Source organism: Chiloscyllium punctatum, chromosome 27, assembly GCF_047496795.1.
Source record: "Chiloscyllium punctatum isolate Juve2018m chromosome 27, sChiPun1.3, whole genome shotgun sequence".
Classification (NCBI taxonomy): Eukaryota; Metazoa; Chordata; class Chondrichthyes; order Orectolobiformes; family Hemiscylliidae; genus Chiloscyllium; species Chiloscyllium punctatum.
In genome coordinates, this window is record NC_092765.1 from 18,563,355 (window position 1) to 18,586,791 (window position 23,437).

Below are 23,437 nucleotides of genomic sequence, written 5' to 3' on the forward strand. Positions count from 1 at the left end.
AGAGCTGGACAGATTCTTGGTAAGCAATGGTGAACTAAGGAATATCCATTTGAGGTTACAATCAGATCAGCCAAGAACTTCCTCCAAATCATTCAATTGGCTGTGGAAAAGTTGGGGGGGGGGGGGGGGGCAACTGAAGAGTGACAGGTCAGTTGACAAATAGTGGGTGGGTAGGGTGATGTGATTGGAAGCAGGTGGTCATGTGATGATCCTTCCAGAAATACATTCATCAGGAAGTATTTGTTTCTTTTTGGTTTTGTTTAGTGTGTGTTTGTTTTTCCTTTAGTTTGAACTGTGTTCAGCTGCACAAGCAGCTACTGCTACTGCTGCAGCCTGGACCTTGTCCACAAAAAAAAACAGGGGAGTGGCCACATGGGTGTCTAAAAGGAAAAAAAATACATTCAACTGGAGGACTGTTGTGGTGCAGTGGTAGTGTCTGTTGCTCTGAGCCAGTAGACCTGGGTTTGAGTCCCACCTGCACCAGTGCTGTGTCATAACACATCTGGACAGGTTGGTTAAAAATGTCAAAGTTCAACTGGAGTTAGCAGCTTTTTCTTGGCCTGACAAAGCAGAGAGAGAGAGAAAAACAGGAATTGATGAGGGTTTCTCTTGCTGATTTCTAATTGGTGGCCCTTTACAGAGGCAAGTAGATGGTAGGTGGGAACTCGAATATCTTGATGTTTCTTTTAAGTGTTGAGAGTACAGTCAACACTTATAGCCGAGATGTAGGAGATTGAGCCAGGGAAAGCAACCAGGTGTCTGCTGCCATAAACACCTTTGGGACTGAAGAAAGGAGAAAGAAAAACTATGAGAATCAAGTCTTGAGGAAACACGTTAACATTCTCCTCAAAAATTGCTTCTATACAAGTGACAGTGTATTTGTATATCTATTTGCCACTGGAACTTGTTTCAGACGGGGCTATATGTACGTGAGATACTTTCCACTCAGAGTTGCACTGACCTCTATTGAGAAACCTTTGGGACAGTGGCAAGGTGTTCAAGATATTGCTCAAGGGGCAAGTAAATCATCATTAACATTTTTTAGAAGGAACATACACTGTAATCCAACAGGATGTGAAAAACCTTCTTTCTTGGGTTTTAAAATTGGCGTTTTATTTTATTAAATCATATGGTGGGACCATACAACACTCCCAAATCATTTTGCCATTCAGTTCAATCATTGCTGCATTTTCCACTGTACTCCTGTGCAAATTCAATCTCACGATAAAGGGACATGTTCCTTGTTGTTGTTCTGTTCGCTGAGCTGGGAATTTGTGTTGCAGACGTTTCGTCCCCTGTCTAGGTGACATCCTCAGTGCTCCATTTTGCTGAGGCTGATGGAGAAACGATTAAAAATGATACGCTAAAACCAGACTTCAATATTTTCCAAAAACATATTTGAAACTAAATAAACATGAAACATTTATAATGATAACCCTGGGCCTAAATAGTAAATGGGGATGAAGGGCTGAGAGATTTAAAATTTCCTTTGATGGAGAGTAATGTGGTCAAATCAGAACAAGCATCTTTTTTTCGAGTGGGGATACACACTGGGCACAAGCCAGGACCTGGCAGATCTTTGTTCAATACTGACCACACTGGGCTCCCATGATCAAGACAACACCTGCTCAGACAACTCCTTCTATGGGCAATGTGAAAAAGTAATCAACTGCTTTGTTCCATCACAAGTGTGACTGAATCAGTTCTCCACTGCACTTTATTCAGTGGGTCTCCATCAGTCTGCTTCTGGACAGGGGTACTACATTTTCAACTAATGAATTCAATTTCAAATTAAGTAATGATGCAAATGTCTCGGCAAATGTATTTTTCATTGTATTACTGCACTTTATTCAGAAAATCAATTATGTTGTGCAGTAGGGAGCTGTATGGAATGTTGAAGACATGGGGGGGGTGGGGGTGGGGGAGGGGGATGGTGGTGGTTTGCAAGCAAACACGTTGAGAGGGACCCTGACCGAACCTGTTTCACAGTGTATGTCCCGGAGAGCTGAGGGTAGGGATTAGGTCATGGCATAAACATTGGCTGACCAACAATGTGACTCCATCTTGTGTTTTGTGTGTTCAGGTGGAGCCAAGCAATCCACAACTCCAATTGAAGGTAAGTATAATTCTCTGCAATTTATTTATTTTGTAAGCGAACTTGAGTTAGCTTTATCACTGAAACTCGGTGAGAAAGAACATAGAAGGTATTATGAGCCTTTCTAAAACATTGGCTAGATTCTAGCTAGAGTATTGTGTCTAATGCTGCCCATCGCTGTTTAGGTCGGGTGGCAAGACTTAGAGAGATTGACTAATCTGGTACCACAGATAAGGAACTTTAGTTCCACAGTGAGCCTGATGCTATTCTGCCTCAAGCTGGGAAAGCTAAATAGGGATCTGATAAAGGGATTAAAAATCTTGAAGTGTTTTGATAAGGTTAAGGGGGTGAAATAGTCAATGCCAGAGGATATGGATAAGATGATTGACAAAAGTTCCTTTTTCCTGGAATTTAAATTTAAATTATTTTCTTTCACAATAAAGATAAAGGCCTATGCAGAGGTGGAATTCTGTGGACGCTGCATGATGCTTGAAGGGAACAAGATGGAGCTCCCAAAAGATTTTAAGATGCAGTCTTGCAGGGTCCTAAGTGGCAGGTAAATGCAGTTTATTGTTGCAACATATTGCATACCGTCAGTGTGGTATGTGTAAACTGAGGAGGCAGACCTGATGGCCTGACAAATGGTACGTTTCAATCAACATCCCTAAACTAGATTTATCTGGCTGTTATCACTTTGATGTTATAAACCAATAAACTGCGGGCACAGAAAACCTGAAACAAAAACAGAAATTGATACTGCAATTCAGCAGGTCTGGCAGCATTTGTGGAGAGAAAGCAGAGTTAATGTTTCTGGTCCAGGGACCATTTTTCAGAGATGTCACTTTGATATTTATGGGAGCTTGCTTTGTACAAATTACATTACAGCATTGACTACACTTCAAAAATAGTACTTAACTGGCTTTAATATAGTTGGAGAAGTCCTGAGGTTGACAAAGGCACTACATAAATGCAAGCCTTACCTTTTTACATCCACAATCACCCTACCATCCCCAATTGTTATCTGAGACCAGTTCCATAAATAAACAATATAATAGTGGCTGTGTCACACTTAGCCCTCCATACTTCAGCTCAAACATTATTTACCGTTAGGTCACAGAAAGTGTGAACTGATGGAGTTATATTGAAGGCAACAGCGAATCAGAAACTTCTCAGTGATCAGTGCAACTGCATGGGTGTTTTAATCAATGAACATTAATGACTGAAATTATATGGTGGAAAGACTGAGAAATAGGTTGAATTAAGCTAGAATCCCCACATTATGGAAGTGGGCCATTCAACCCACTGAGTACATACTGCCCCTCCGAAAAGCATCCCATCCAGACTCACACTATCTCTGTAATTCCCATGGTCAGTCCACTCATTTTATACATCCCTGGATGCAATGGGGCAATTTAACATTGCCAATCCACCTAATCTGCACACCTTTGGACTGTGGAAGGAAACTGGAGCACCCAGAGGAAACACATGCAGACATGGAGAGAATGTGCAAACCCCACACAGTTGCCCCGAGGGTGGAATCAAGCCCGAGTCCCTGCTGCTGTGAGGCAGCAGTGTTAACCACTAAGCCATCCTGCCACCAGAAAATGGTTCAGTTTAGTGTCATATCAGATACAGAAGAGAACGAGAAAGAGAAAGAAAGATTGGTTTGAAGAAGATTGAGGAGAGAGACAGCAAAATGTTTTAAATACAAAGATTAAAAATGTGTACATTTTAAATTCCCAAAGTGAATCACAATATAAAAAGGATGAGAATACGCATTTAATGTCATCAGCATGTGCAGTCAACCTTTTAATTATTATCCCTAAGTATTTATAGCAAGTTAAAAGGCACCAATCATGCAGCAACATCATCCTGTTCAATTGCAAACACACAGTGAGTTACCACTTTCATTAAGCTAACAGAGGCAGTGCAACTATTACAGACTTTTAATGATTATTAGGGAGAATACTGGAGGGGGGTGCTATTTCTGTCTGAGAATGGGACATGGATTTCTGGTCTCAGTCCTTTGTTACGTTGCTTTGTTGCAAGAACTCCCTGTCTGACTTTCCACCACTTCGCCAGCAGTGGGCAGCCATCTGCATCTCTGCTCACTAGCGCCGCACAGTGACATCCTAAAGCTCTGCATGTTTTTTTTTAGATTAGATTACTTACAGTGTGGAAACAGGCCCTTCGGCCCAACAAGTCCACACCGCCCCGCCGAAGCGTAACCCACCCATACCCCTACCCCTACATCTACATCTACCCCTTACCTAACACTACGGGCAATTTAGCAATGGCCAATTCACCTGACCTGCACATCTTTTGGACTGTGGGAGGAAACCGGAGCACCCGGAGGAAACCCACGCAGACACGGGGAGAACGTGCAAACTCCACACAGTCAGTCGCCTGAGGCGGGAATTGAACCCCGGTCTCTGGCGCTGTGAGGCAGCAGTGCTAACCACTGTGCCACCGTGCCATGAGCAATAAGCTTCCAATTTTTTCAGAACATAGGGTCATAGAGATGTACAGCATGGAAACAGACCCTTTGGCCCAACTTGTCCACGCCGACCAGATATCCCAACCCAATCTGGTCCCACCTGCCAGGTGGTTGTGGAGAATAAGATCATGATCACAAAATTTATAGCCAAAGGAATCCAGTGTCATGGAGATGTGATGAATTAAACAATTTTAGATCAAATCTTTCATGCTGGTTTCTGTTCTTTTATAGGTTTCAGAATATAAGTGTGTCATTCAGTGCCTCAACTGTTCCGCGTTTTAATGATATCTGGGTTAAATATAGCTCAGCTCGATTTAGTTAATGTTGCTACATGTTCCTTAATGTCTGATCTCACAGAAAAATGTGTTGCATTTTATCTTGAAAACTCCAATTGGTCCATCCATCAATCTCGGTGTGAGAGTTCTAGATTTTCATGATCTTTTACATAAAAAAGATTTCTGAAAGGCTTGGCTCCATTTTTAAGATTTTTTGCTCTGGTTCTGGAGAAATATATATCCATTTATCGTTTTTTACATCTCAATCAGAACACACTTCTTTCTCCCAGACTCATGGGAATATGAGGTAAAAACACCCCCCTACGACCCACCCTCCCATTCTGGCACTTTCCCCTGCCACCGCAGGAACTGTAAAACCTGCGCCCACACCTCATCCTTCACCTCTATCCAAGGCCCTAAAGGAGCCTGCCACATCCATCAAAGTTTTACTTGCACATCCACTAATATCATTTATTGTATCCGTTGCTCCCGATGTGGTCTCCTCTACATTGGGGAGTCTGGGCGCCTCCTAGCAGAGCGCTTTAGGGAACATCTCCGAGACACCCGCACCAATCAACCAAACCGCCCTGTGGCCCAACATTTCAACTCCCCCTCCCACTCTGCCGAGGACATGGAGGTCCTGGGCCTCCTTCACCGCCGCTCCCTCACCACCAGACACCTGGAGGAAGAACGCCTTATCTTCCGCCTCGGAACACTTCAACCCCAGGGCATCAATGTGGACTTCAACAGCTTTCTCATTTCCCCTTCCCCCACCTCATCCTAGTTTCAAACTTCCAGCTCAGCACTGTCTCCTTGACTTGTCCAGACTTGTCCGACCTGCCTATCTTCTTTTCCACCTATCCACTCCACCCTCTCCTCCTTGACCTATCACCTTCATCTCCTCCCCCACTCACCCATTGTACTCTATGCTACTCTCTCCCCACCCCCACCCTCCTCTAGCTTATCTCTCCATGCTTCAGGCTCACTGCCTTTATTCCAGATGAAGGGCTTTTGCCCGAAACGTCGATTCCGCTGCTCGTTGGATGCTGCCTGAACTGCTGTGCTCTTCCAGCACCACTAATCCAGTCATGGGAATATGAGTTTATTCTGTGAAATTAAATGCCCTCATGCAACACATTTGGTCTCGATGTCCCATAGTGGAATAAGACAAAAACCATTGATGTTGGAGGATGTTCAGAAGAAATGTCTCAGGATTCTGTTTTCTCTCCACAGATGTTGCCAGACCTGCTGAGTATCTCCAGCAATTTCTGTTTTTTTTTATGATCATCTCTGTGCTGTACCTGCTGCTGGGCTTGAAGACCCTGATTAAAGCAGTACTCTAAATGGTCTCTGAACAAGACTCTACAACTGAAACACACCCTCTTCCCAGATCCTTTAAAGTCCAATTTTCATTTTTTGTTGACTTGTTCTACACTTATCTAGCTTCCCTTAATATATAAGGAGAAAAAGGACATGTTAGTAGGGTTAGGTTAAGAATGTTAATAGTAGGCTCACTTGGAGCATAAGTCACAACATTGACTTGACGGGCTGAATGGTCTGTTCAGTGTCGTTCTGTTCTTGCGACCCAGCTAATAGCCATAGCTCTACGTTCCAGCACAATGCACTGTTCACCAACCCAAGCATGTATTGTCTTTCAGTTGGGCACTATATGAGGGCCAGGATTACAATGGGAGAGTCTTTGTGGTTGGTGAGGGAGATTATCCAGACCTCCCATCGATGGGCTGCAGGGTGACTGCCCATATCCGAAGTGTGATGGCCATACCGCATGTAAGTCTCCACTATTGGCAACTGTAGCTTCCTCGATCAAAGTTTGGGCTGCCTGACCTAACACCTCATGTGACTTGATGTTGAAATTTGCTCATGTTCCAATGCAGTACCTCGGGACATTTCACTGTATTTCATGTGCTATGTAAATACCAGCTGTGGTTCATGACTATTGGAGGAGCTGGTTCATTATTCTGACCAAATGGTTCAGTTGGTGAAAGACATTAGATTAAATTTACTGGTATAGACAGAGCTGCTCTTTGAGGGACCACTTTAACATCCTCCTCCTCCTCTTGGAGGTAATTAGGTAGAATGGGAGTTAAAATCAGAACAGTGAGCTTTCTGTTTGTTCTCCATCACCCACTGGTTTTACCATTGGCTCCAGGAGAAGCCTCCTGTGTAAATTCAGATTGGGACCCTATCATTTTATGAGGAACTTACATCTTTCGCCAGGTATTCAGCAGTGACTGAGTTCAGTCTCGTTTGGCTGAGGATCCAGTTCAGTAAGTTATGAGTTTAGAATTTTGAGGTAGGAAGAGATTGCGGGTCAGCCATGTGTCAGAGAGAAAGTTGGGTCCTCGCAATAGCTTCGGGCTACAGCGCACACAGGAGTATGCATTGGCACAACAATTCAGACTCTCTGAATACACTGTAAGACACCACATGGGAAGCAGGAGCATCCACAAAGAAATGCTCCGTTCCCCCCCCCACCCCCCCAATCCATCTGTGACCTACACAACTCTCCTGGATGTTCAAACCCTTGTGATCAGCCTGATTGGAGCTAGGCATCCGCTAAGCAACCCAAGCTTCCCAGGCCCAAAGCCAGCAAGAAGCAACCAGGCACTGTGATGTTATGAACTGACAAGCTGAATAATCCAGAATAATACCTCTCTCTCCAGGGAGTAACGTCATTTATATAATGCAAGGGTTTGAGAAGGTGGATGTGGAGAGGCGTCAGACACTAGCAGTCATAAATTATACAGTAGGAGAAAATGAAAACTGCAAATGCTGGAGATCAGAGTCAAAATGTGTGATGTTGGAAAAGCACGGCTGGTCAGGCAGCATCCGAGGAGCAGGAGAGTCAACATTTCATGCATAAGCCCTTCTTCAGGAATGTGATCGTTCCTGATAAAGAGCATATGCTTGAAATGTTGATTCTCCTGCTGCTTGGAAGCTGCCTGACCCACTGTGCTTTTCCAGCACCACACTTTTTTTGGTATAAATTATAGAGTAGCCCAAAATTAAATCCAACGTGAAATTTGGGAGAAACGTCTTTACACAGGGAGCAGGGAGAATGTGGAGCCTGCTACCATAGAAAGTGGATGAGCAAATGGAATAGATTGAGCATGGGGCTCATTGTTACGGTCCCCTTCACCAGCCCACCCTCTCACTGTCAAACCTATTTCTTTGGGGGAGGGGGTAAGCACATAAACTCTGTCAGTCACTAGCACACACCTTCCTGCTTACCTTCGAGCCATTCCACTTAATACATTTGGAGGGGTCCCCCCACTAAGTGAAGATTGGCTTCCGCATTTGCTGAAAATATTTCAACGTTCAGTTTCTGAAGCAAGCTTTGGACATTTCTGTCCTCTTGCTTTCACTGCCACATAGAGTAAGCAGAGACTTCCAATGGGATTAGCCCACTTGAATAGTCCACAGCAACTTGACCAACAGTGGCTGTATTTCCAGAGTACCTGATTGCCTGTGAAGGGTCAAGTGTGTGGTGCTGGAAAAGCACAGCAGGTCAGGCAGCATCCAAGGAGCAGGCGGATCGATGTTTCAGGCATAAGCCCTTCATCAGGAATCTGCCTGCGAAGGGCTTTCAGACTACTGAGGTCGCTATGTAAATGCAGTTCCTGCAGGCTCCTGTGGTGCAGTGGTAGTGTCCACAGCCTTGGATCAGAAGACCCAGATTCAAATCCCACCAGCTCCAGAGGTGCTTTTAAAAAAATCTATCCATGGCAAGCTCTTCCTTGTGTTTTAGGATGTTCTTTTAAAAATCTGCATCGCTCACAAGAAACAAGTTGAAAGATGTGCTAGAAAAGCAGAATTGAAAGGGAAGGGATTGGAACAGAGCCAGTAATGGTGGAGCTAGAATATGGTCTATTGGTTTACCATCTGTTTTGCACAGGTCTACTCTGAGCCTTCAATCACTTTATACAGTTTGGAGAACTTTGAAGGAAAAGAGATTGAACTCGACTCTGAATTGAAGAATCTGGTCTCTGACGGTTACAATAATCTGGTTCTGTCCCTCCGTGTCAATGGTGGTGTGTAAGTGTGCAATGAGGTTTAATGACCAACTCCTTTTAATTTGATTGTCTTTCGAAAGTGGTTACTTTCCAGGACAGATATTGTCAGCTTTTTACTTGGATGTGGATATTTACTCATCAACTATAGTGAACAGAGTTGCCAAATACATGGTCAAAACTACACCAAAATATTCCAAAGTATAGCAGGATTATTTCTCCACTAAAATACAGACAGTGGAGGATATTAACAGAATATCAGTTTTGTAAAATTGACCATTTTCAAGTTGAACTGATAGGAATGACCCGTTAATTCCCATCCTGCCCACGGGCTATGGTGTCAGCATTAACAGCTTCCCCCCCTCCCCTCTTTTAACGACCCCCTGAATGGCTGACCCCTTGCATCCTGGAATTTACACACTGTTTATTCCTGTTGATCAGATCAGACAGTGTTACAAAGCTGAGTAAGGGTGTCACTCATAGAGACTTCAGTCTGAGTTGGCAGGCATTGGCTGAAGGATAGGGATTCCCCAGTCAGGGACATCCAATGGGTCTGTCGGATCTAAGTGACCCTTTATTACACTTGAAGAGCCGACATAGGAGGCAATGGCAACTTGGAGAACAGTGTTTGTTGTCATCTTAAACATTTGACCAAGAGACTCATTAGACAATTGAGAAATAAAACCACAAACATATGGTTAATTCAGTTTTTAATAGCACAGCAAAGAATTTTTTAACTTGAAAGCATTTTATTTGATTTGATTACTAATGATCTTTGACACTGGTAAGTCGAGCAATTTGCCCCTGTCTCCAATTCCTCTTGGTGGATGCATTCCTGGAGGTGTCATCCTGCCTCCAATCATCTTGGCTCCATGCTCTTATTGGCTCCTTGGTAGGAGAGGTGATGGCCAGTGGTATTATCACTTGACTGTTAATTCAGAAACCCCGGTAATGTTCTGGGGACCTGAGTTTGAATCCTGCTATGGCAGATGGTGGAATTTTAATTCAGTAGATATCTAGAATTAGGAGTCTAATGATGTTAAAAATCACATGACAAAGCTATAGTCCAACAGGTTTATTTGGAAGGACTAGCTTTTGGAGCGCTGCTCCCTCATCAAGTGGTTGCTTTGACAGGCAGTGCTTCAAAAGCTGGTGCTTCCAAATAAACCTGTTGGACAATAACCTGGTGTTGTGTGATTGTTAACTTTGTCCACCCCAGTCCAACACCGGCACCTCCAAGTCGAGTCTAATGATGACCACGAAACAATTGCTGTACGTCAGGAAAACCCATCTGGTTCACTAATGTCCTTCAGGGAAGGAACCCTTACCTGGTCTGAGGCCTACATGTGACTCCAGACCCACAATGTGATTGACATTTAACGGCCTTCTGGGCATTTAGGGGTAGGTATAAAATATTGGCCTGGCCAATGATGCCCAGATCCCACGAATGAATAAAATAAAGTGTCCTGTCTTCCCAGGACCAATAAGAGAGTGAACAGGGTCTTCCATGTCTGATTGAAAAGAGTCAAAAATCATCCATTCAGTCTTTCTTTTCTCCAGCTCCAGAATATTTAGATCTGAAGGGCAAAGTAGTTTAACTAAAATGGGAGAAAAAAACATAATTTTAGTTAATATTGGTGTGTATTTTCTCTTGGGAAGCTTGCAGTTAACTCTTCAATGTCATGAGGTTCAGAACGTTGCGGGAAGTTCAGAAATCCTGGCCTTGATCTGTATAGTTAGAACAGTCTCAAAGTGCGATTAGTCAAACAGTATGAGGCTATTCCACACACCCACTTGTGTACACTGTCATTTAGAGTATTACTCCCTGTCACAATATAGTGGGCAGAGACACCAAACCCCTCGAGGTAACACCTCACACCTGTGAGACATCATGATGTAAGATTTCCAGGCATTCCTAGCCCAAACCAAGTTCAGGCTTCACAGAACCCCAAAGGTTAAAGGACTGGCATTATCTTGCCCACTGTCACTGATGCTCATTCAGTTTCTCTTTGCCATCTGTAGCTGGGTGCTGTATGAGCACAGCAACTTCCGAGGTCGCCAAGTGCTCCTGGAGCCCGTTGAGATTTCTAACTGGCCCAAGTACAGCGGCTTCTTGAGGATTGGATCCTTAGCACCGGTCTCACAGGTTAGTGCCGGACACCATGCTTCTTGTAACTGAGCGGTTAAATATGTTTAGCCCCATAATCCAACCTCCAAACTCCAATCTCAACCTCAACCATGATCCTGTAAGTCTGTAGCCCCTCTGATCCCTGTCCACCAACTCCGAGGAATATGAGGACAACTTGTGGGACATCTGCACTTCCCCTTCCTTTTCTTCCTCCTATTAATAAAATCTTTTCATCTCCCAAATATAACTCGCTGCTCATTTCTTCTCCTACCTGTGCCGTTCCTTGCTCGGGGACTCAGTATGTCAGTTGTCCCTTTTGAAGTGTGTGTGGTACCACTCTCATCTGAGTTCTCTCACTCTTGTTGCCTGACAATTCATACAAATGTGGTGGGGGAAATACAGAGAATCATCACAACTCTGCCTTGCTAACCACTCTTGAGGGTAACACCAAAATGTCTTTGACTTTACAGAAGCCAGCATTTTTCCACATCAAGAACAAAGAGACAAATGACCTCCTGTCGGTCACTCTGTGTCAGGAGGATGTGAAGTCTGGACGGGTCATTGTCGCTGCAGAGAATAAGGAACTGGAGCAGCTCTGGTTCTATGAGAAGGGGCTGCTGAAACCCAAAGTAAGAGATGTGCTGTGCAAGAGACTAGTGACATTCGAGTGGTCGTGGGGTGATGTTAGGGAGAGGTTAAGATGGCTGGGTGCGTGCAGGCAATGTAGCCGCCTCGCTAGATACAGACAAACCGAGACTGATGGTTTCACCTTGTTGCTCGTGGGACACGAACAGGCTCTGATGGTTTTGCCCACAAAAAGCTCTCTTTAACTTGAGCACCCTCCAAATGGCCTTCACAACCGGAGGAAGACAGACGTCTGCAAACTGGGGCGAGATCTAGCCTGGTCTCAAGTTGAAATGTAGTGCAGTAGTGGGCGGACCTGAAACTCTGTCTGAGTACACTCTAGATTCACCTCGGTGAAGAGAAAAGAATGGAGAAGGACACAGAGAACTCTAAATGAAAGAGGAAAAGAGGAGTAGAGATGTTGGCTTGACAATACACAGGAGAATCCAGCTTCTGACAGTGTCAACAGAAAGTAAGGGCAAATCAACAGGACAGGAATAGATTCGTGGATAATAGAACAGAATTAATGGTCTTTTCCAGACAAGTTTGGGCAATGGGGGCATAATAGATGTATTACTGACTGAGTATTCCAGGGGCCTGGCTTAATGATGTGGTTGTATCCAACAAAGGCAGAATGAAATTTCACATCATTTTAGAAAATCTGGAATAAAAAGTGAGTTTCAGTAGTGATGATTATAAAACTGACATTTTCTCACAAATCAGTTAATTACCTGGTCTGGTCTATATGTGACTACAGACCCACACCCACATGGTGCTAGTACATTGACTACCATTTGCAATGAATTATAATGCTGGCATTGTCAATGATGACCACAGTCATGAAGTTCTTCTAATCACAGGAAAGGCTTGTCTGAGTAATGATTGGGCTGAATAGATGGCGATCATGTTGTAGGAAACCTAGGAACAGGAGCAAGCCATTCAGTCCCTCCAGCCTGTTCCTGCATTCAGTGAGATCGGGGCTGATTTGTGACCAAACTCCATCTACCTCCTTTGGCCCATATCCCTTCTTATCTTAGCTTAAGAAAGATTTATCTAGCTTAAATTTTAAATTACCAACTGATCCTGTATCCACTACCATTTGTGGAAAAGAGTTCAGAGCATTGACCACACTTTTTGTTTTAGCTTTGTAACATCTCTCCTGAATGGTCTGGCCCTCATTCACAGACTATGCCTCTGAGATCCAGTGGAAATAAGTTATTTTTATCTACCCTGTCTTTTCCTGTTAATTCTTGAAGACTTCAATCACCCAATACCCTTCTAAGCTCCACAGAAAACTGGCCTCAGTGTATAATCTCTCTTCATAACTCAACCCTTAAAGTCCAGGTTTCATTCTTGTAAATGTACATCTTATTCCCTGCAAGGTCAGTCTACCTGTACTCAGGTGGAGTGCCCAGATCTGCTCACAGTACTGAGTCCTCCATAGTGACAGAGCCCAACAGCAGATACCAACTGAACGTTTGTATCAATATTTACTTAGGAAGAGGTTTCAAAGGGGGTTCCATAGGGCTGTAAGATTGCAACTGTTGTTCACAGCAAGAGGAGAAAGATAAATCCAGTGACTACAGACCAGGCTGTCTTTACATCAGTGATTGGGAAGCTTTTGGAAGCAATGATCCGGCAGAAAACCGACAGCCACTTTGACAAACCTGAGCTAATTAAGGAGAGTCAGCATGGATTTGTTAAGGGCTCGTCATATTTGACTAATTGTGATTTAATTTAATTGAGATTTCCTCATCTTAAAAAAACAGTTTGCGCTGATCGATATTTTCAATCGACCAGTTCAGAGTCTTCATGACACATCTCTAGCATGAGTGGGACTTGAACTGTGATCTCCTGGTCCAGAGGCAGGGGCATTATGACTGCCCCACATGAGGATCTTAATTTTTTTAATGAAATGGTGTTTATAGATGAGTGTATTGTAATTAACGTGCATATGGACTGGGAAAGGAACTTGATAAAGTTGCAAGCAACAAGTTGTTTGCTCAAGCCCATGGATAAAATCAACATGGTCACAAAGTTGGTTACAGGATGGAAAACTGAGAGCTCTGATCAATGGCGGTTTTGCAGACTGGGTGGAGACATTCAATGAAATGGGGTTTAGGACTAGAAACACTGATTTTTGATATATGTTAATAGCTTGCAGCTACAGGACACCTCTTCAAGGCTTTCAGTTGATGGTTCATCCAACAATACTGCACCCATTCAGTACCACGTGGAGTGGCATGAACCCACACTCCACGCAGAGAAGCAACTCAGCTGACAACTGAGCCACAGCTGACAGTTGGTGGAGAACCTGACTGTGTTCAACTGTGATGTTCTCCACGTCAGGTAGTCCAGTGACATTCACCTGCTAAACCTGCAATATTGAGAAAGGCTGTTTACCAAAAAATGGCAACTTGGTAATGTTGGAGCCCATACCCCAGAAAGAGTCAATACCTTGTGAAGCGTGGAAAATGAAGTTCTGTCATCTGATGTAGTGTCTTGTTACATATCCCGTTTCATGTATTTTACCCTCACTTGTCGTCACAGTTTGCTCCAGAACTGAGCCTCCAAACCATTGGCGCATTGAGTGAGACTGGCACAAAGGTTGTGCTTTGGTCTGAGAAGCGGGTACCAAGGCATTGCTGGACATTTGAAAGGAGTGGAACAATCCAGAGCCTCTTGTACAAGGGGCATGTACTCGACATCAAAGGTGAGTGTTTTCCAAGCCGCTGCCTTCAACCCCAGCTGCCTACTTGCATCAATGTTCCTGCATTTCGAGAAACTTGATGCCATTGTTTTTGATCTTTGCTACCTCACCAGGCACAGGCTTCATTCCTCATCCAGGCAGCGCTCCAAGGCTCAACCAGACACTGGATCGTGTTTGTAAACTATTTGAGCACAAGATGAGCTTCCAGTCACTTCTCCTCCATCACCTATTTCCATCTCTGTAATGTCACCCAGCTCAGTCCCTATTGTACCCATCCACTTTGAGCCTCTGTTACCCCCAGATTTGATTATGCTCCCCTGACCAACCTCCCATCTCCGTAATCTGGAGTACATCCAAACTCTGCTGTTCATGTCCTAACTCAAACCAAATCCTGTTCATCCATCACCTCTATGCTTGTTGACCTATATTAGCTCCCTGGAGAAAGTGAGGATTGCAGATGTTGATGAAGGGCTTCGCCTGAAACGCCGATTCTCCTCGTCCTCGGATGCTGCCTGACCAGCTGAGCTTTTTCAGCATCGCACACTCGACTATATTAGCTCCCTGCCCAGTTACAACCAGATTGCACAACTCTCATCTTACAAATCCTTACTGAATCCTGAAGTAAGTTCTCAAGATCATCCTCCTGTGAAGTGCCTGATGTTAAAGGTGCCACATGGTTGTACACACCCCTTATGCTGTTCTCCAGTGACCGGTCTTCCAAGTGAAGAACCCCATGTGAGATTGATGAGGACACCCACAGATTGAAGTGTCAGCAGGTGCCTCAGTAGCTAAACCAATGCTGCAGGATCTGATCCAAGTGGAGGCATGCTATAGGTTGCTGTTCCTGCTCACTCAGCTAATTTGCATGTTACAAAGGCATACTGGATCCCAGGCGCCAGGATAGGCTGGTCATTGACTGGACCTGCTCACTGGCGGATTGGCTAGCTCATTTGGCTGGACTGGTTAATTTGTGATGCCTACAGCACAGGTTCGATTCCCTGATGGATTGAGATCAAACGCAGACCAAACCTTCTCACACCGGGGCAGCACGGTGGCACAGTGATTAGCACTGCTGCTTCACAGTGTCAGAGACCTGGGTTCAATTCACACCTCGGGCGACTCTCTGTGTGGAGTTTGCACATTCTCCCCATGTCTGTGTGGGTTTCCTCTGGGTGCTCCGGTTTCCTCCCACAGTCCAAAAGATGTGCAGGTTAGGTGAATTGGCCATGCTAAATTTCCCGTAGTGTTAGGTGTTAAGGTCTGGGTGGGTTGCTCTTCGGAGGGTCGGTGTGGACTTGTTTCCACACTGTAAGTAATCTAATCTAAAACCTTGCCCACCCCCTCCCGAGGCATGCTGTCCATCAGGTTAATCTCACCATCCAGTTACCTCTGTCTCTCTCGAGCTGCCCATGGTCTTTGGGGGAGCGATAGTGACTTTCCCTCCTTTAGTTGCAGTGGATGGACAGCCACAGGGTGTCTCTGTCCTTGGCTGCAATCCTCACTGTATTAACATTGTGCCAAGCTGCTGCTAATGCCAAATACTTGACCATATTGCCTTCCGTTCCACAAAGGATTTTATTCCACTGTTGTAACTGTGGGGTAGCAGTTAATGGGGAAGGAGAATTTGAATTCAAACCATAATCTGGAATTAAATGACTAATGGTGACCATGAAACCATTGCTGATTGTTTGAAAAACCCATCCGGTTTCACTAATGTCCTTTAGGGAAGGAAATCTCCTATCCTTACCTGGTCTGACCTACATGTGACTCCAGACCCAGAGCAATGTGGTTGACTCTTAAATGCTCTGTGGGCTATTAGGGATGGGCAATGAATGCTGGCTTACCCAGAGATGCCCTCATCCCATGAATGAATTTTTTTTTTAAAAGACTTGAAGTGAAAAGGGCAGATACTTCATTTTTGAGTCTCGGAATAGCGTGGTAACTGAGATGACAGTCACCTCACAACCTTTGAACTACTGACTCTGGGGTGGAATCAGCACAGACTTGGGGAATCACACGCTAGTGAACTGAGAGGGAGGGAGAAATATCTCCATTTTCCCTCGAATCACGTGGGGGAAGAAATGGGTGGATGGAGCAGTGAGTGAACATGGTGATTGGCAACAGGGCAATTCCCTCTAAACTAAAACGAGGGATGGGCAATATGTGGTGGATGCCAATAAAAGGGGGTGGTGCCATTGGAGTTTGGGGGCCGGGCGGTGAAGCCCCCTTGGTTTGTCGTGATGGGCTCACCATGTTAGTCCAGCCGCTGACATGATTCCTGTCTCCTTCACTTTTAGGTGGCAAGTCTTACGATCGGGACAGTGCGATTATCTGCAAACACGACGAGGAGAATCCGCTCCAGCAGTGGGAGATTCAGATGCTTTGAAAACAGAAACTGCGAAAGGAGCACCCTGACACACACACACACACATACACCCATGGAGAAACCGCCACCACACCCCCTCACCTACCCACCTCCCCGATCAGCCACGTTCACTGCTTACCGGGAACTGAACAACTCCTCGCTGTAACATTGGGGATTACCCTCTTACAAACAACTGTCTTCTCAGAGGCAGCTTCCATACCCACTGGATGCCAATGTGTGTGATGCCCCATTGCTACCGCATTGACTCTTGTTCTCCACTTTACGCGTAGAGAGCCTCAGAGAATGGGGCGGGGGGAGGGCTGAGGATGTAGGTCAAAGGTAAGAAGGTCAGAGGGGGGCAATACGTTCACAGCGGAGGCCCCTGAGTGTTTTTCTATATAAGCATGTTAATTCATTGAGTGTTTGGGAATACCGACTCAGAATTCCAGGGGGAAGGAATGGGACAAAGTGGTCTGGAGTTAGAGGGAACTCTTTTTCTTTCACAAAAGAAACACCTCATTGCAATTTAAGTGCAGTCGGGCTGTAGTCATGTCGGTGTAGTGTCTGAGTTTTGTACAAGATTGGGAAGGGAAAGGGTTTACACGATAAGAATTTCAGAGGTGGGCTGGTGGGGTTTTCTCTGGTCAGATTTCAGATCCTGAAGGTGTGTGGCGGGAAGTGAACTCGGGTACCACACCGCCCTGTGGCCCAACATTTTAACTACCCCTCCCACTCAACCGAGGACACGGAGGTCCTGGGCCTCCTTCACCACAGCTCCCTCACCACCCGACGCCTGGAGGAAGAACGCCTCATCTTCCGCCTCGGAACACTTCAACCCCAGGGCATCAGTATAGACTTCACCAGTTTCCTCATTTCCCCTTCCCCCACCTCACCCCAGCTCCAGCCTTCCAGCTCAGCACTGTCCCCATGACTTGTCCTACCTGCCTATCTTCCTTTCCACCTATCCACTCCACCCTCCTCTCTGACCTATCACCTTCAATCCCACACCCATTCACCTATTGTACTCTATGCTACTTTCTCCCCACCCCCACCCTCCTCTCATTTATCTCTCCACCCTTCAGGCACTCTGCCTGTATTCCTGATGAAGGGCTTTTGCCTGAAACATCGATTTTTGTGCTCCTCGGATACTACCTGAACGGCTGTGCTTTTCCAGCACCACTCTAATCCAGAATCTGAAGTAGCTCCAACCTTTCTGTTTGGTAGCTTCACGGGTTCAGTCTATTCTCTTTGTCTAGGAGACACTGGCATGTACAGGGAGTTCACAGCACTGACATTCACAAAGGCTCAAGTTTCATTTTTATTCCTGTGTTTCTGAGGTTCGCTTGATTCCAGTTCCCAATCCCATTTAGGATTTACAACTCTGAATTCATCATATCATCAGATATACCAACAGGAATAGGCCCTTCAGCCTACTCATACCATTCAACAAGATCATGTCGCATCTGAGAATAGCTTTAGCTCCACTTTCTGCTTGACCCCCAATAACCTTTGATTCCACTGTTGTCAAAAATTGGTCTAACTCCGTTTTGAGGTCGTGACCCAGCCTCCACTGCTCCCTGACTAAAGAATTCCAAAGGCTAATGAGAGTAAACATTCCTTCTCATCTCATTCTGAAGTGGGATCTCTCTCATTTTTAAACTTTTCCCATTAGGCTTGGGTTCTCCAATAATCATAAAATCCCTACAGTGAGGAAAAAGGCCATTTGGCCCATGAAATCCACACTGATCCTCCAGAGAGCATCCCCCCCAACTATCCCTGTAATCCTGCATTTCCCATGGCTAATCCACCTCGCCTGCACATCTTTGGACTTCCAGTGTATGCCTTCAGTCCTTCTCAGAATTTTAAGCCTTAACTGGATATTCCTCACTCTCCAGTAGACCCTCCAACTTATTCAACCTTAGGCAATTTCTACATCCCAGCAATCAACAAAGTGAGCTTCCTTTCTGAACTTAGCTTCAACTCAGCATTGTATCCCTGGGGGAAATGTCAGTGCAACTGTACCCCTCCCCCCAACCAGGAGAGAGTCAGTATCAGTGCAACTGTTATCACCCCCACCCAAGATAGAGTCAGTGCAACTGTATTCCTCCCTCCCCCCAAAAGACTCAGTGTCAGTGAGATTGTACCACTCCTGACCCCCTCCATGAGACTGTCAGTGCCAGCGAGACTGTACCACTCCCACCTCCCCCCCACCCCCCTGTGAGACTGTACCACTCCCACCTCCCCCCCACACCCCCCGTGAGACTGTACCACATCCACCTCCCCCAATCCCCCCTGTGAGACTGTACCACTCCCGCTCTCCTCCGTGTCAGTGCCAGTGGAATACAGAAAGGTGAATGTGTGGTGCTGCTGCTCTTTAAGCAAAGCCCTCCACATATCGGAGTTTGTTAACATTTTGAAATTATCCAAAATATTCAAGTTCTAATATGATTTGTGATGCTGGGACATAAGCATGGCACCCACCAAGTGTTTTACATAATGGAGACACCAAGTAATAGCTTTGATTGTAGAGTTTTATAAGCACAATAAATTTTATATGAAAAGGATCAGGAATTCTGTGTAAAGATGGGTAAATTTAGTGTTCTATATAAAATGGGTTCTTTTTTAATCTTGCGGTTGTGGTCTGATTCTTTCTGCCATCTAAATCCAATTTGGTTTTACCTCATAATTCATTCAACCCTGGGGCAATGCAGCAATGCAGTTGGTGAGGGGGAGGAGTGAGGGAGTGTGCGTGTGAGGGAATGTGTGACTGTGTGAGGGAGTGTGTGACTATGTGAGGGAGTGTGTGACTATGTGCGTGTGTGTGAGGGACTCTGTGACTGTATGAGTGTGTGTGAGGGAGTGTGTGTGTGAGGGAGTGTGAGAGTGTGTGAGGGAGTGTGTGTGAGTCTGTGACTATGTGCGTGTGTGTGAGGGACTCTGTGACTGTGTGTGACTATGTGCGTGTGTGTAAGGGAGTGTGTGTGTGACCGTGTGAGGGAGTGTGTGTGAGGGAGTGTGTGACTGATACCTTTGCAGTTACAGCCTCCCCTATGCAATCTTCTCTGCTACCCTATCACAAAGAACAGGAAATATGGAGAGCTGAGTCCCAACACCATTTTGATTTATTATTGTTGCATGTACCGAAACAAAGTGGAAAGTTCTGTTTGTGAGCAGTACAGGCAGATCATACCATACAAGGACATAAAGATCATTGAATAGAGTGAGGAATATAATATTACAGCTGCAAAGATGGTGTACAAAAAGCAAGATCAACATTAGATTCTGTGCAGGAGCAGGAAGAAAGCAGCACAGTGGTTTTCATGGTGAAGAAAGACATACTTGTATTTATATAGCACCTTTCACAACTGCAGGGGCTCCCAAACTGTTCCCTGCCAATTTTTGAAAGTGTGGATATAGCAGTGATGTTGGAAAGAGCAAGCAGTTTGCACACAATATGATTCTACAGTGTGTTAAATGATTAGATTGTCTGATTTTATAATAGTAGCTGTGAGGTCCAGGATACTGAAGGGGAAAAAAACATTCTGCTGTTCTTCAAACTGTGCTATGGGATCTTTTGCACCCACTCGCGTGCAGGTAGTGGCCTCTGTTTAACTTCTGATAGCATAGGCCTGGGTTCTGTTTCCAGTCTATGTCGGGGTTTGCATTTGAGTGTTTGACTCCAGTATGACCCCCCCATGTAGTCCATATGGGACAAATTTTGGACACTGTCCGGGTTTCGACTCATCAGCGGCAACCATCAATCACACCTCACAAATGTCATGCAATGACTGTCTCCAATAACCATCACTGCTTGTCAGGGAATGACGTGACCAGCTTTAGATCTCCAACTACCAACATCCTGAGGGTACCATTGATCAGAATCTGAAGTGGACTTGCCATATAAATGCTGTGGCTACAAGAACAAGTCAGCAGGCAGGAATCCTGTGGCGAGTGACTCACCTCCTGACTCTCCAGAATACGTCCAACTTCTATAAAGCTCACAAGTCTTTGCCTGGATGGGTGCAACTCCAATAACATTCAAGGAAATCAATGCCATCCAGGACAAAGCAGCTGCCTGACTGGTACGACATCCTCCACCTTCACCATTCATTTGTTTCATCACTGACACACAATAACAGCAGTGTTTACCATCTACAAGACACCCTTCAGTAACTCACCAAGGCTGTTCTGACAGCACATTCCACACCAATCTCCACTACCATTCAGAAGGACAAAGGCAGCAGACACATGGGAAAGACACCACCCCCAAGTTCCTCCCCAGGTCACACACCACCCTTGCTTGGTTCCATATCACCATTCCTTCTGTGTCACTGGATGGAAGTCCTGGGACATGCTTCCTAATATCACTACGGGTGTCCCTATAACCTAAAGACTTCCTAAAAAAGATGAAGAGTAAGTCCGAGGCACAGGTAGACATTTCTGAGGCCAGCTGAGAGAAATCAGAATGGAGTGTTGCCCAGGATCAGGGATATCTCAGAGAGGGTGCAGAATGTTCTCAAAGGGGAGATGGACTAGCAGGTGGTCATTGTTACATGTTGGAACTAACAACATAGGAAGGGAAAAGGATGAGATTCTGAAGGGAGAATATAGAAAGTTAGGAAGGAATTTAAAAAGGAGGTCCTCTAGAGTAATAATATTTGGATTACTCCCAGTGCTACAAGCTAGTGAGGGCAGGAATAGGGGGATAGAGCAGATGAATGCATGGCTGAGGAGCTGGTGTAGGGGAGAAGGGTTCACATTTTTGGATCATTAGAATCTTTTCTGGGGTAGATGTGACCTGTACAAGAAGGACGATTGCATCTGAATTGGAAGGGGACTAATATACTGGCAGTGGGATTTGCTAGAGCTGCTCGGAAGGATTTAAATGAGTGGGGCGGGGGAATCCAGGGAGATAGTGAGGAAAGAGATTAATCTGAGACTGGTACAGTTGGGAAAAGGAGCGAGTCAAACAGTCAGGGCAGGCAGGGACAAAGCAGAGAACAAGATGGGACTGTTAGATTAAACTGCATTTATTTCAATGCAAGGGAACTAACAGGAAAGGCAGATGAATTCAGGGCATGGTTAGGAACATGGGACTGGGATATCATAGCAATTACAGAAATGTTGCTCAGGGATGGACAGGAATGGCAGCTTAATGTTCCAAGATACAAATACTATAGGAAGGATAGAAAGGGAGGCAAGAGAGGAGGGGGAGCAGTGTTTTTGAGAAGGGATAGTGTTACAGCTGTACTTTGGGAAGATATTCCTAGGAATACATCCAGGGAAGTTATTTGGATGGAACTGAGAAATAAGAAAGGGATGCTCACCTTATTGGGATTGTATTATAGACCCCCTAATAGTCAGAGGGAAATTGAGAAACAGACTTGTAAGGAGATCTCAGCTATCTGTAAGAATAATAGGGTGGTTATGGTGGGGGATTTTAACTTTCCAAACATAGACTGGGACTGCCATAGTGTTAAGGTTTCAGTTTGGAGGGAAATTTACATGTGAACAAAAAAATTTTCTGATTCAGTATGTCATCACAGAATGCCTACAGTCTAGAAACAGGCCCTTCGGTGCAACAAGTCCACACTGACCCCCCGAGGGATATCCCACCCAGACCCATTCCCCTACCCTATTACTCTACATTTGCTCATGACTAATGCACCTACATATCCCAGAACACTATAGGCAATTTAGCATGGCCAATTCACCTGACCTGCACATCTTTGGACTGTGGGAAGAAACCAGAGCACCCGGAGGAAACTGACACAGACACTGGGAGAACGTGCAAACTCCGCACAGTCTCCCAAGGCTGGAATCAAACCTGGGTCCCTGGAGCTGTGAGGCAGCAGTGCCCTGAGTCAGCATTGAGCCACCATGCCCCCATGGATGTACTTACTAGAGAAAGTGCAAAATTTGACCTACTCTTGGGAAATAAGTCAGAGCAAGTGACTGAGGTGTCAGTAGGGGAGCACTTAAGCGCCAGTGACCATAATTCTATTAGTTTTGAAATAGTGATGGAAAAGGATAGACCGGATCTAAAAGTTGAAGTTCTAAATTGAAGGGAGGCCAATTTTGACGGTATTAGGCAAGAATTTTCAGAAGTCGAGAGTGTGGTGCTGGAGAAACATAGCCAGTCAGGCAGCATCTGAGGAGCAGGAGAGTTGATGTTTTGGACATAAGGTCTTCACCAGAAAGACCTATGCTGGAAACATCGATTCTCCTGCTCCTCAGATGCTGCCAGACCGACTGTACTTTTCCAGCACCACACTTTTGACTCTGATCTCCAGCATCAACAGTCCTCACTTTCACCCAAGAATTTTCAAAAGCTGATTGGGGGCAGATGTTCACAGGTAAAGGGACAGCTGGAAAATGGGAAGCCTTCAATAATGAGACGAGGGTCCAGAGACAGTATATTCCTGTTTGGGTGAAAGGCAAGGCTGGTAGGCGTAGGGAATGCTGGATGACTAGAGAAATTGAGTTTTTGGTTAAAGAAAAGAATGAAGCATATGTCAGGTACAGACAGGAGAGATCGACTGAATCCTTAGAAGAGTATAAGGGCAGTAGGAGTATATTTAAGAGGGAAATCAGGAGGGCAAAAAGAGGACATGATATAGCATTGGCAAATAGGGTTCTGGGGAATCCAAAGGATGTTTACAAATGCATTAAGGACAAAAGGGTTACTGGGGAGAGAATAGGGCATCTCAAA

At 45.1% G+C, this 23,437-nt stretch overlaps 1 protein-coding gene across 1 annotated transcript in view; it reads left to right on the forward strand.

The window, feature by feature from the left end:
* Window positions 1–19,334, forward strand: part of LOC140453501 (beta/gamma crystallin domain-containing protein 2-like) — a 68,663-nt gene extending 49,329 nt beyond the window's left edge. Inside the window, exons 14-21 of the mRNA XM_072548237.1 lie at window positions 2,084–2,116; window positions 2,539–2,651; window positions 6,526–6,655; window positions 8,784–8,923; window positions 10,921–11,044; window positions 11,497–11,655; window positions 14,201–14,363; window positions 16,658–19,334. Coding sequence (XP_072404338.1) covers window positions 2,084–2,116; window positions 2,539–2,651; window positions 6,526–6,655; window positions 8,784–8,923; window positions 10,921–11,044; window positions 11,497–11,655; window positions 14,201–14,363; window positions 16,658–16,746 — 951 coding nt within the window. The 3' untranslated portion in view covers window positions 16,747–19,334. The remainder of the gene's footprint in view (window positions 1–2,083; window positions 2,117–2,538; window positions 2,652–6,525; window positions 6,656–8,783; window positions 8,924–10,920; window positions 11,045–11,496; window positions 11,656–14,200; window positions 14,364–16,657) is intronic.
* Window positions 19,335–23,437: the final 4,103 nt, after the last annotated feature.